Here is a 14712-nt window from a genome sequence, read left to right on the forward strand (position 1 = left end):
CAGCTCATCTATCCAAATGATTTCCCAAGCAAGAATACTGGAGTGGGTTGCCCTTTCCTTCTCCAAAGGATCCTCCTGGCCCAGGGATCCAACCCTGGTCTAGTGCATTGCAGGCGAACTCGCTCCCCTGAGCCACCGGGGAAACCACATATTCAGAAAAACTTGTATATGATGATTTGAGTTGTAAGCTAAGATAACCATTTTTAATGGAGCAGTGCTTTTATTTGAAAGAAGAATGGAAAAGCTGTGTTTTTCAGACTTCAGTTCTCTGGCAGGGTTTCTAGAAAATGGATGAACTGAGCCTGTCATTACATGGAAAACAACTTATAGTGTTCATTGCCAAAGATAACATTCGAGCTTTAAATTCTAGTAGAATTAGATTTTGGAAAACTTATATCTCATTGTGAGCACGATAATGTCCCAATACTTAATGATTTTTTTCTGATGGAATTGGTAGTGATATTCACATATGTGATTTTCTGCTGTAAAGAAATATATCAACATTTGGAGAGTTGGTTTAACCTAATTACTAATATATTCCAAGTAATTGTTGCAAAATTTTTCATGGGTAGAAGATCCATTCGAAGAGTAAGATGTAACAAGAGAACAAGAAGTTTGCATTCTATATTGCAGCTAACCTTCAAGTCAAGTTTTGGTGTAGTATCAAAGATATATAGTTATCTGAGGAGATTAATTTTTATTTTATTTATTTGCCTGCACTGAGTCTTAGTTCTCTAGGCCAGAATACTGGAGTGGGTAGCCTTTCCCTTCTCCAGGGGATCTGCCCAACCCCAGTGATTGAACTCAGGTCTCCCACATTGCAGGCAGATTCTTTACCAGCTGAGCCACTTAGTTATGGGACATGGGCCTTTAGTTGCTGTGTGTGTTATCTATCTAGTTCCCTGACCAGGGATCAAACCTGGGCCCCTTGTATTGGGAGTGTGGCATCTTAGCCACTGGACCACCAGGGAAGTCCATCTGAGAAGATTATTAAAATTCTATTTCCGGTTGCAGCTGTTTGTGGAGTTCTTTTTTCCTCTGTATACTCGCTCATATTGCAGCAGGTTAATGAAGAAGCAGAAATGAGAATCCAGATGTCTGCTGCTAAGCAACATGTGAAAGAGTGCTCCTCTCCAGCTTCATATGCTTTGTTTTGTAAAATCATCTTCATAAAATTCTGTTGTTTATGTTAACATGTAATAGGTTTATTATTGTTAACTTAAAAATGAATGAGTAAATATTTAAAAACTTTCTTTTCATTTTCACTTCTAGCGTGGTATATGTGCCTAGCTATAACCCACATAAACAAAAGCTTTTTGGGTTCTTCAGTAACTTTTAGAGTGAGAAAGGGTCCTGAGGTCAAAGTTGAGGTATAAATATCTCTGTGCCCTAGGGCATGCTTCGTCATCTTATGCATCATACTTCCTTTATTGAACTAGTAGAGATTTTTTATTTTTTTCCTTCATTTTTTTTTTAACTCCTTCTAACATTTTTGAAATTGGGATTCCTCTTGTTTCAGTTTATATGTATAGCTAATGTAATAGTTCTTCAACTCTCCCAAATCTAATGATGCTATTAAAAATCTGTGTTTGATTTCTCAGTGTGTGTAATTTTACTTTGAAAACACTGCAGAATTCTTCCCCTTTACAAAATTGAGACTGACATTTATATCTTCAGATAGCTAGAAGTGGAGTTTATTTTTCAGTGAATGGTCGAATGATAGAATCAATTTCATGATTTGGGTGGTGATGGAGTGCTGACCAAGGAGCCTCAAGTCCTGGCCAGATGCATGTCCCCATGCTCTTCTGTCACCTCTCAGGCTCCACTTACTGGTCTGTGAAGTGAGCCACATGTTTCTCCACTGGGCCTGCATGCGTGCTAAGTCACTTGAGTTGTGTCCAACTCTGCAACCCTATGGACTGAAGCCCACCAGGATCCTCTGTCTCTGGGATTCTCCAGGCAGAATGCTGACTGGAGTGGGTTGCCATTCCCTCCTCCAGGGGATCTTCCTGTCCCAGGGATCGAACCTGCAGCTCCTGCATTGCAGGTGAATTCTTTACCACTAAGCCACCAGGGAAGCCCCCTTCTCCACCAGGATTAATGCTTAAAATAAAGATTCAGATTCTTTCAAGTCATTGACTTCTTAATGTTATTTAATATGTGCATGCGTGAATATAAACTGGATGAAAATGACATAATTTTCACACAGCCATAAAACGAAGAAATTATAAACCAATAAAAATGTAAATTGTCACTCTCAGTGTGAGACACTGTCTAAATCGCAGCCGGCATGAGCTGGACATGCGATCTGTTCTGGTGTCTTCCCGTTTGCTGCCCGTGTGCTCTTTGATGACTCTGTTGTTACAGTTCATCAGCTGTGAGACAGCCTGACTTCCAGATCATCATGCTGTCACTTGGTATTCCTTTGCTGAGAACATAGTGTTTACTTTTCAAAAAGAGTTTGATCTCCTGCGGCATCCTTCACCGTGTGGTTTGTGTCTGTGCCCCGGCATCTCGCCAGAAGGGGCAACTGAAAGGCCTGCAGTCCCCCTGTAACCCCACCTCTCCTTGAATCCACTTTCTTCCCCTGCATCTTGAATTTTGAGGGTTACAGATGCAGAGAGGTACAAAGTGCTAATTATTTGTGTCTGTTTCAGACTAACAGATTAACACAGCGATCATGACTTTTCGGAAGACGATGATCCCAATTATTTATCTAATCTGAATCGGGTCTGCAGTGTATTTCTCTTGGGGAGAATTTCAGAAACAAGTTGAGTAGGCTGTTTTATTGTGTCCAATCAAATTCATTGAAATTTATAGTCCCTGAATTTATTTGGGGGTGAAATGTACTTTCATGTACTTTAAAATTTTATCATTGTCTGCTTTTAGTCATTATTTCTGGACCATTTTTTAAGTAGACACAGTTCTTTAACAACCAAGCAATCAGCAACCCTGTAACTGGAGGCGACAGAACCCATATCTAAGGAGCAGTATTGTAATTTCCCAGAAGTATTTTATTCTCCCTCCTCCCCATTCTGTTGCTTTTCTGCTTATTGAATCTGAGAACAATTTTGTTAATTGGGAGAGAACTTTTTTATGGTAAGAGCGTAGTATTATTAACACACCTGGATCCTTAAAGGTATATTTTTGTGAACTTGTTTTTGAGAGTGACTGTATAGTTCTTTGTTTTGTTTTGTTTCTTTCTTTCTTCTTTTTTCTTTTTTGCTATAAATTGTAAGCAATAAGGACTGTCACACGTTTTTTACATACACTTAAAAATTGAAAATTATTCTTTCCTGTAATTTTCCTGTATGTGTTTCTCTTAGCAAATTAAGATAAATACCAATAGTATTAAATGTTCAGCTTATTTTTTTTCTCTGGTTATGTTACTCAGACTCTTTATTGGTTATCAAATCCTCATGATGTGGAAGCAAATGTTAAATGCAACATTTTAGTATGATTCATATGCTTTTCTGATCATTCATATGTTTTCTCTGATCGTTTCTAATTTGCTTTAACGTATTTGAGACTATTGAATTGACAGTGGTTTAAATGTAGCCGTTAACATGTATAAATCATCTTTCCTTAGTTCCACATCCTCAACGATCTCCATAGCCACACATTTACCAGATGCATCAATATTCCAGAATTGTTTCTCATAGAATAAATGATGAGTTTACTCCTTCTCCACTAAAGCTGTTTTATTCGCGGCTTTTAACAAATATTTACCCTGCATCCCAGGTTTTGTAAACAAGTTGCTCTAAGCATGAATTTAATCTAAAGTCTTGTCGTAGGTTGATCACGCTCTCCGCTCGGTTGACGTGTGGGGCTTTCGGTTCTGACTCTCAGTGTCACAGAGGCATGTGCCTCTGCCCTTCTACCTGGTTTCGTAGTGTTTCTCTTCCGTTGTCACAGTGATCACATCTGCTAGCACGTGCCCAGTGCTACCATACGAAGGCTAACCTGAGTTTGTTATTGGTTTTTGTTAGAGTAATTGCAAACAGAATACAGCTGATAAAACACCACCTTTTATGTAATTGTGTACATGAGTATGTGGCAGGTACTACCTGAGTTTACGGCCAGGTGGCGCAGGGGTCAAGAACCCGCCTGCCAATGCAGGAGATGCAAGAGACAAGAGTTCGCTCCTTGGGTTGGAGAGATCCCCTGGAGAAGGCATGGCAACCCACTCCAGTATTCTTGCCTGGAAAATTCCATGGACAGAGGAGCCTGGTGGGCTATAGTCCATGGGATTGCAAAGAGTCGCACATGACTTACTGAGCATTCACGCTTACGTATTGGTGTTCTACTTTTAAGATTTCATTATCTAAAGGATAAGAAATATGTTTGTGCTTTGTACTTTTTGATAATACTTTGTTGAACAAAAGAAATATTTTATTCAACATATTTCTTTACTAGAAAAGCCAAACCAATGTCGGGATGATATAACAGCAACGGTTATTTTTGTCACTCTCTGTTGAGTGCACACCATGTATCAGGAACTGCTTTAAGCAGTCTATCTCATTTAGTCCTTGCAGTACCCTTAGGTGAGGAGTGATGTTTTATTGCTATTTGTGTAGGAAGGGACCAGGGAGAGGACAGTGAAGCCACTTGCCTAGAGCCACACAGGTAACAGGTGTGAAATGCAAATACACCTGACCGTCTTACCTTAGAGCAGGTCATCCTGTAGATAGGTATTCTTTTATCCTGTAGACATCCTGTTTCTTTCGCAGTGAAGTCTTTTAAAGAAACGAATGGAATTTCTACCTAGGATGCTGACCCACTGTCACCTTAAAGTGTTACTCTACGCTTTAATCTTTGGGATTTAACTACCTTTATTCTCACACACAGTTTTCAGGTGTTAGGTTATCTTTTAAAAACACAATGCTTTTTTGTGTTACAGATATGCCTCTTCATGTCCGACGAAGCAGTGACCCAGCGTTAATTGGCCTTTCCACGTCTGTCAGTGATAATAACTTCTCTGAAGAGCCTTCAAGGAAAAACCCCACACGCTGGTCGACAACCGCTGGCTTCCTCAAGCAAAACACTGCTGGCAGTCCTGCAGCCTGTGACAGGAAGGTGAGTGCCTCTCATTCGTGTCTCCTTCACACCAGTGAGGGTTGGCACCCAAGAGCCAGAACTTTGTTTCCACAGCATCCCCACCGTGTCCTCTGTGACCTTCATGCCAAAGTTCCAAGCACTTCCTATTTTGTATTGCCTTTGAATTTTCTGATAAAAATCTGTATTATTTTTCCATTTTTTTGAATTGATAACATGTTCATATGATTAAACACGAAAACGTACAACATGAAATATATGTACTTAAGGTCCCTCTCCAAACTTGTCTCCTGGTTACCCTTGTCTCTGTCCTCTTCAGCAACCCTCTTAGGAGCTTTTTCCGTGTGCTTAAAGGGGTATTTTATCAATGTGTAAGCGTGCATTGGCCCTGGAGGTATACTAAAGAAATCACAGCGTATGGACTGGTAAGGATGGGAGTGGACGCTGTCCGTGGTCATTTGCTGTCACAATTCAATTGATAATTTTATCTTCATACAAAATGAAAGCCCACTGTCTAGTCTTAGTAATATTCTCTTCTTTGACCTGATTTAATTTTGTCCATCACCTAATTTATTTAGTCTAAATAAACATGTTATTTTAGTCTATTTAGCCTACTTTTTTCTACTTTGTATTAATGGTCTTTGTCATGTAATCCTTATCATCCTGTTCTGTTAGACCTCTAACCTTTTACCCGATGAGCTTTAAGCTGTGCTTGTCATTTTCACTGCTGAGTTTATGAAATAGATTCTCAGAGAACATCTGTTGAATAAATTAATGACCATTTTTCAGTGCAGACTGTACCTGAGCACTGTATGTGTTGAGAAGTATGGAAACATATTCAGTTCAGTTCAGTTCAGTTCGATTGCTCAGTCGTGTCTGACTCTTTGCGACCCCATGAATTATAGCACACCCGGCCTCCCTGTCCATTACCAACTCCTGGAGTTCACTCAAACTCACGTCCACCCAGTTGGTGATGCTATCCAGCCATCTCATCCTCTGTCGTCCCCTTCTCCTCCTGCTCCCAATCCCTCCCACCATCAGGGTCTTTTCCAATGAGTCATCTCTTGGCGTGATGTGGCCAGAATACTGGAGTTTCAGCTTTAGCATCATTCCTTCCAAAGAACACCCAGGGCTGATCTCCTTCAGAATGGGCTGGTTGGATCTCCTTGCAGTCCAAGGGACTCTCAAGAGTCTTCTCCAATACCACAGTTCAAAAGCATCAATTCTTTGGTGCTCAGCTTTCTTCACAGTCCAACTCTCGAGTCCATACGTGACCACTGGAAAAACCATAGCCTTGACTAGATGGACCTTTATTGGCAAAGTAATGTCTCTGCTTTTGAATATGCTATCTAGGTTGGTCATAACTTTTCTTCCAAGGAGTAAGCGTCTTTTAATTTCATGGCTGCAGTCACCATCTGCAATGATTTTGGAGCCTAAAAAGATAATGTCTGACACTATTTCCACTGTTTCCCCATCTATTTCCCGTAAAGTGATGGGACTGGATGCCATGATCTTCGTTTTCTGAATGTTGAGCTTTAAGCCAATTTTTTCACTCTCCACTTGCACTTTCACCAAGAGGCTTTTTAGTTCCTCTTCACTTTCTGCCATAAGGGTGGTGTCATCTGCATATCTGAGGTTACTGATATTTCTCCCTGCAATCTTGAATCCAGCTTGTGCTTCTTCCATCCGAGTTTCTCGAGATGTACTCTGCATATAAGTTAAATAAGCAGGGTGACAATGTACAGCCTTGACATACTCCTTTTTCTATTTGGAAGCAGTCTGGTGTTCATTTCCAGTTCTAACTGTTGCTTCCTGACCTGCATACAGGTTTCTCAAGAGGCAGGTCAGGTGGTCTGGTATTCCCATTTCTTTCAGAATTTTCCACAGTTTATTGTGATCCACACAGTCAAAGGCTTTGGCATAGTCAATAAAGCAGAAATAGATGTTTTTCTGGAACTCTCTTGATATTAATCACATATTAATAGTAAAATAAATGTAGCTTAATATTTGCTTCATTTACCCTTTGGGTCTATGTTAAAATACCCTTTTAATATCTTTTAACTCAGTTTCACATTTCAACAAACTCCTTTTTGTACTAGTTTGTGTAAAGAAAGAAGAAGAAATATATAAGTTTAAACTGAGAAGACGCTATTAAGAAAAAGCAATGTACTGTAGTCTTTGCTTATTTTGGATGAGAGGTTTAACTGTTAGGCTCATTCTTCTGACCTATTTTATTAGATATGTGATGAGTATCTTATTGAGATTAGCCTGAAAATTTAGAATTTTTTGTCACACAATAAACTATTCAAAGAATCTGGTTTCTGAATAGGCCTCACGACCTTTCATTTATGTTTGGAATAGACCTGATTTACTTGGATATTCACAAATATATGGCTTCCCTGGTGACTCAGATGGTAAAGCGTCTGCCTGCAATGTGGGACACCTGGGTTCGATCCCTGGGTTGGGCAGATCCTCTGGAGAAGGAAATGGCAACCCACTCCAGTATTCTTGCCTGGAGAATCCCATGGATGGAGGAGCCTGGTAGGCTACAGTCCATGGGGTCACAAAGAATCGGACACAACTGAGCCACTTCACTTAACAAATATATAAGAAGTCAAGTTGGTAGTTTAAAAAAATTTATCCTTAGAAAGGTTTTTGCTTAGTTGTAGGATAGTGGGTCAGAACTCATTGAAGAAATGAAGGTTTTGTTTCTAAGTCATTCAACATCTTGTCTGTATGTGTCAGCTTCACTTGTAGTGAAGATAACCACAGGAGCTATTTTAAACACAAAAGGACTTAATATTGAGAATTTGTGTTTCAGAAAATCACTGGAAGGGCCGGCAGGGCAGGCCATAGTCTGGGCTCCCAGCGCTTTCTGGACAGTGTCTGGCTGGTCTCAGGAGTGGGTACAAGACCTAATGTCCCTGTGCCTGCATCTGCTTGGTAGACCTAGCACCATCTCCTCACGTGCTCACCTTGCCTCCTATCACCTGTGTACCTGACCTGAACCAGGAATACGCCTGAAAACACCACCGTCTCCACTGCTTGCCACTAACAGTAGCCCAAGAAAAATCTCTGTTTCACAATTATCATGAACATCACAGGCCCTTGAATCCAAATGAGCAGAATGAGGTTTGTTCCAGATACTTGTCTCCAGGGGCATTTTTTTTCCTGGGAAATGAACTTTAGTGTTCTAGCCTCCAGAGCCCACAGAGGTTACCCGGAGCAGATGGGGATCCTTCTGGGCAGTTCTTTTTAAAATAACATGTATCTGTCATTGTAAAAATGTGGGCAACTAGTAGCATAGAACAAAACTATAATAGCCAATTTCGAAATTCATTGTAACACAGATGTTAATGATCACACACACAAAGTTAGAGTCATTCTCTGTCTACATAGTTGCATCCTGATGATTTCTACATTTTTTTTCCATTTCCTGGGGATTTCCCCTGGTGTGGACTTTGTTAGAAAATATTTTTGATGAATGCGAGATGTTCCAATGTAGAGTATACTTCATCATTCTCTAATTGTTGGACATTTATTCTATTTTATCACATTATAAATATCAGTGCTATGAGATAAACTTGAATATAATTTTGTTGGTTTTAAAAATGATTACTTTACCCAACAAACTTTTTTCCTATTGGGAGTGGTATTTAATGTAGCCAGATAGCCACACTATTCCTTAGCAAAGTCCTTGATTCACACACATATCTCTAGATGACATCGTATTCACGTATGGCACACGTTAAAGGTAGTGTGCAGGTAATTTGTCTTTTGAATTATCTTTGGCTTTACTTTTCAATACCTATTTACTAAGTTTCCTAGTCTAGATTTTAAGCTGTTTGTAGTTTAGTCTGAGGAGTGTTTTTTTTTTTTTTAGCATGTATATGTCTGATAAATGCTGTCGTGTTTTCTGTAAATGACTTGTGATGTTTACAGTATTAAGGAAGAATGCTTGAAGGAAAGCATACTTGTTTATTGGTATTAAATTTTATTTGTGTTGCATCCATGAGCACTCACTCATGCTGGGCAATTTCAAGATGTTATAAATTCTTATCAGTGTGTAGAGATTTAGGTTTTCTGTATAAAAACATGGAAATAAATTAGTTAAGGGTTCATGGTCCTGTGATTCATTGATCTCTGTACTTGTATAAATCATCTCTGTTCTTGTATAATTCATCTGCATATGTAAGTAGTTTTCTATTTTTCCCAGTTAAATAAACAGAAAGATTTTGGAGTACCCAATCAGCTAAAGCCTCTTCTTTCTGAACAGGACAGCCACAGTGAATTCTCCCTGGTGGTTCAAAACCACAGCGGAGAGGTGGAGTCTAACCAGGTTAAAGAGTGGTGCTGCGCTGCCAAGTTTAGAGAGCACAGTGCACAGACTTGGATGCTGCTAAGCCAGACGAGAACTCGGAAACCAAGAGTGATGCAGACTTCTGAATTCCTTCAATTGTGTCAGTTTTACCTGGCAGTGAGGCATAGAGGGGAGGAGAATCTTGGCGGTTTTTTTTTTCAGAGTTCTCTGGAACATTGGCTCATTCCTGTTTCTCAACATTTTGTGGCTGACTGCCCTTTCCACCTCTTTGAGACCAGTTTGCTCACACTGTATGTGGAAAGTATCTCGCTAGAAGATGTATTGTCCTTTGAGATTTTGTGTGTGCAAATTAATATTTCATCTTGGGAAGAGTCAAGATATTTCAGTCAGTGTGAATATTTGAGTTGTCTTGCCACCCGTTCAGCCATCCTTGTTAGGTCCATATCCCTGTGAATGAAGTGGCCATCTAGGATGTGGACATCGTTTCACTCAATGCAGTGTAATGAGGTGCTTATCACAACCAGCATCCCACGGGATTTCAGGGACAAGGTCTCTGTTCTGTTCATTGCACAGTGGTTATAAGCTGTAGTTTCTTTCTCATGAATAATAAGAGGTATTGCTTTTTTAAGGTAGAAGTAGATGTTTTTCTGGAACTCTCTTGCTTTTTTGATGATCCAGTGGATGTTGGCAATTTGATCTCTGGTTCCTCTGCCTTTTCTAAAACCAGCTTGAACATCTGGAAGTTCTCAGTTCATGTTGTTGAAGCCTGGCTTGGAGAATTTTGAGCATTACTTTGCCATCATGTGAGATGAGTGCAATTGTGTGGTAGTTTGAACATTCTTTGGCATTGCCTTTCTTTGGGATTGGAATGAAAACTGACCTTTTCCATTCCTGTGGCCACTGTTGAATTTTCCACATTTGCTGACATATTGAGTGCAGCACCTTCACAGCATCATCTTTTAGGATTTGAAATAGCTCATCTGGAATTCCATCACCTCCACTAGCTTTGTTCATAGTGACGCTTCCTAAGGCCCACTTGACTTTGCCTTCTAGGATGTCTGGCTCTAGGTGAGTGATCACACCATTGTGGTTATCTGGATCATGAAGATCTTTTTTGTATAGTCCTTCTGTGTATTCTGCCACCTCTTCTTAATATCTTCTGCTTCTGTTAGGTCTATGCCATTCTGTCCTTAATTGTGCTCATCTTTGCATGAAATGTTCCCTTGGTTTATCTATTCAATAAGTATAGTTTAATTTCCTGCCTTTTTTTTTTTGTTAATTTGTATTATATTGAGAGCATTTTTCTGTGTCTTGTAAATATTGATAGCTTGCACAATGTTCTGTTATGTAACGATTTTTCGGACTTGTTTATTAACTTTGGTGTTTCTTGTTGTTGTTATTTAACATACTTATATGTTTTCCTTTTTTTTTGCTTTTATAATCTTTAGAAGTACCCTTCAGAGGATATCCTAATATACCAATCAGATGTTGACATCTCTGATTATTTACTTAGAATAGATTCCTTAAGTACAATTATTTGACCAAGGAAACAAACATTTTTAAGGCTATTGATAGTTATTTCCCATAAATTCATAAATGATAAAGTGAAAAGTACTTATGTTATATAAAGAGGTTTGTGATAAGTCCTAGAGGGGTGGGCTGGGAAGTGAGAGGTAGAATGAAGAGCACCCAGAAGCAGCTGGTACTACTTCTGAATTCCAGTACTTACTCTCCTATCGAATAGCTTAATGGTTCCATTTGACTGTGCATCAGAATTACCTATGGACTTTTAAAAGATAAAACACATTGATATCAATAGATTTATTTATCTGTTTCAGGACATTTGTGTGTGTTTATTTAAAGCTCTTCTGTTGATTCCAGGAGAGTCTTTTTTTAAAGAACTTGGATCCAGTTCAAAAGGGATGTCTTTGCCTTTCAAGAGAAAGCAAATAATAGTATAATTCTGTTTTTGAGATGTTTTCTTTTTAGGCTAGGTTTTCTGTCTTAGAATAGAATCTGGAACATTTAGCATATTTGATTTTGTGACATTTCACTTCATTTCACACTCAGCTCATAATTATCATTTTTAAATGAAATCTATTATTGAGTCTTTTTCAAAAGTATAACAACACCCCATTGAGATATTAGATCCTATCTTATCAATACAAAGCTAGAACAGGAAATATTTTTCTAGCTAGAAGCTTTGATAAAAGCAGTGTTTTTGTTTATTTTTAATTTGTGCATCCATCCTGCCCCCTAATCTTAGTTGAAAGTGCATTTGAACACCTAAGGTCATTTTCTGGGACATCAAATTCCTAGCATTAGAGTCACCAATGCTAATCAGACACAAGAAACCTCCAGAAAACTTCGGCTACCTGTTTTATTGAGAGTGGGAGTAAGAAAACTTTTACAGTTGATATGCAGAGAATAAAATAGCAGTAATCTTTGAATCCTATTTCAGGTGATTATAAAGTAGCTGCTTGCCGGCTCAGTCATTTGTTCATTCATTGTAAAATGATATTCTATATTTAGCTCTTTTTCGCTTCCTCCTCCTCTTTTCAAACCTTTGGCTGCTTAGTCTGCTTCTGCTCATTTTTCTTTCTAATGTAGAAGACCAGTCATATTGGTAAATTTGAAAACACTAGTCCATTTTAGTAGGAGGCTATTAAAAAAAAGTTGTGCATGCCACCTAGTTACAATAACCATCTAAAACCTCAAAGGATGGGCTAAAAAGAGTTTTAAAACCATGTTTTCTCTGTGTATAGCTGTCCTTAATTTTCTGCGAGATTGTTGTTAAGTGGCTAAGTTGGGTCAGGCTCTTTGTGACTCCCTGAACTGCAGCACACCAGGCTTCCCTGTCCTTCACTATCTCCTGGAGTTTGCTCAAACTCATGTCCATTGAGTCAGTGATGCCATCTAACCATCTCATCCTCTGTCGTCTCCTTCTCCTCTCGCCCTCAATCTTTTCCATCTTCAGGGTCTTTTCCAATGAGTCTGCTCTTTGCATCAGGTGGCCACAATATTGGAGCTTCAGCATCAGTCCTTCTAATGAATATTCAGGGTTGATTTCCTTTAGGATTCACTGGCTCTATCTCCTGGGTATCCAAGGGACTCTTAAGAGACTTATTCAGCACCGCAGTTCAAAAGCATCAGTTCTTCATTGCTCAGCCTTCTTTATGATATAGCTCTCACATCCATACATGACTAGTGGAAAAACCATAGCTTTGACTATATGGACCTTTGTTGGCAAAGTGATGTTTCTCCTTTTTAATACACTGTCTCAGTTTGTCATAGCTTTTCTTCCAAGGAGCAAGCGTGTTTTAATTTTGTGGCTACAGTCACTGTCTGCAGTGATTTTGGAGCCCAAGAAAATCAAATATGTCACTGTTTTCACTTTTCCCCTATCTGATTAGCTTTGAGGGAAATCCAGCTGAGACCCAGGTCTATGACTAACCTGGTACAACATTTGTACTTTCTGCAAAATGCCACTAAAACTATAAATATCACCTTTCTATTTTGCATATTAAAAGATCTTAGTTTGAATGCACTGCATTTTTGTGCTGTCAGTACTTATGAATCTACTCATTTCTGCAATAGGCTCACCTCAAGTGCCAAGCTCTACTAGTCTGAGTTTTTAATAACCTAGATTCATCTTCTACTTCTGTGCCACATTTAGGAATGTGATCTTCCTTCACATGCTTTAAATATTATAATTTGTGTTCATAGTTATGAAATCCTAAGGTGCTATGGAGAAAATGGTTAAGTCTCGATGTGATATTTTTAGAGCTCACAAACCATTCCAGGAATATAAATCCAAAGCAATGTCAGGATTCCTGTTTAGCACCCTCAAAGTTACACATCCTACAGATAGATGGAAATGAAGATACTAAACCCATTCTCTTAATTTGAGGGAGGAGACCAGGAACTCATTAACTTACAATGAAGAAAACTTCCGGTATTCTTTAGACGTGTAAAAGTATTTTGGCCTCATTTCGTCTTTCTCAGTGGTTTCTATTTTTAGTATTTAATACTTTAGCTCCTAAACCTACCAGTTCGGGTCATGAAGTCATGGCCTGTCACTAAAGAGAAGAGCCTTGGTGGGCTGCTGGGCCTGGGTTCCCTGGTGTGTGCCCTCCGGCTCTATTTTATTAATAACTCGCACGTGTTCTAGGGGCCATCATGTGGGCTGGTGTTTTTGTGTAGTGTTAAGTCAAGTTGATCTGAGTACTTGCAGGGTGTATTATGTGTTGTATCTCATCTGTTCACTCTCTGAAGTCTAAGTATTGTTGCAATTCATTGATCAAGAGGTAGAGTCTGAAAGAGTTTAAGTAACTCACCTTAGAGTTAAACCAACTGCTAAACAATAAAGTTATTAACCTTGACTATCCAGTTTCGTATTCTGTGCTTTTGATTTTACTACCCGGTTTCCTACATGCTTATAGATTTTGCATATTGCCCAATGTTCATTTAGTTGTATATTTTATTTTTTATTTATTTATTTTTTTTACTAACTAAGACAACCAACAATTTTACTTTTATTTGCATTTATTTTTTGCGGCATTTATTCCCGGGCCATAAGTTTTTGTTTCTTCAGTTTCTTCTGGGATATCTTTTTCTTCTGTGCAACCTCCTCTTCTGGTTTAGGAACAATCTGTTCTTTTTCAGTAAGGATCATCTCAATGTGGCAGGGAGAGCTCATGTAGGGGTTGATCCGACCGTGAGCTCTGTAAGTCCCGCGTCGCATCTTGGGGGCTTTGTTCACTTGGATGTGCTCAATGACCAGAGAATCTACATCTAAGGCCTTAAGTTCAGCATTACTCTCTGCATTTTTGAGCATGTGTAGTAAAAATTCAGCACTCTTTTTGGGCCATCGACCCTGAGTCCAGCCCCATGGCCTGTGCACACCTGCCAACTCCACCGTTGTAGCGGCGGAACGGCACACACTGCTTCTTTAACGTGACGTCCTTCAGACACTTGGTGGCTTTTCGGATATGCATACCCTTTATGGCCTGGGCGGTTTCACGAGTGTTCTTAAAGTGTACACAAAGATTTGAACCTCTTGATTTGCATGATTTTGTGGGGTTTTCTGGGTCAAGTGAATAGCGCACCATTTTTAGGAGTCACCTCAGCCCGCTTACCGGAAAAAAGCTAGTTGTATATTTTAAACTGCAAAATAGTTCGTAACAACCTCATTTCTGTTACCTCTAAAACTTTCTGTTAGGCAATTACAATAGAAATGTAGGAATAATCAGCATTTGTTATTAAAAAACTGGCATAATTTTTAAAATCTTACCAAGTCTATATTATATCTTAGCATCTTAGTCTTGAGTAAAAAT

General features: G+C 39.0%; 1 protein-coding gene and 1 pseudogene across 28 annotated transcripts in view; one reads left to right on the forward strand and one right to left on the reverse strand.

Moving 5' to 3' along the window:
- Window positions 1-14712, forward strand: part of PARD3 (par-3 family cell polarity regulator) — a 569666-nt gene that overhangs the window by 244677 nt on the left and 310277 nt on the right. For all 28 annotated transcript variants that reach the window (XM_027976558.2, XM_027976565.2, XM_027976560.2 and 25 more), the window contains one exon: window positions 4901-5076. In XM_027976558.2, coding sequence (XP_027832359.2) covers window positions 4901-5076 — 176 coding nt within the window. The remainder of the gene's footprint in view (window positions 1-4900; window positions 5077-14712) is intronic.
- LOC101122968 (large ribosomal subunit protein uL22-like) lies at window positions 13893-14525 on the reverse strand (annotated as a pseudogene).

The sequence above is a fragment of the Ovis aries genome, chromosome 13 (genome assembly GCF_016772045.2).
Source record: "Ovis aries strain OAR_USU_Benz2616 breed Rambouillet chromosome 13, ARS-UI_Ramb_v3.0, whole genome shotgun sequence".
NCBI classification, from domain to species: domain Eukaryota; kingdom Metazoa; phylum Chordata; class Mammalia; order Artiodactyla; family Bovidae; genus Ovis; species Ovis aries.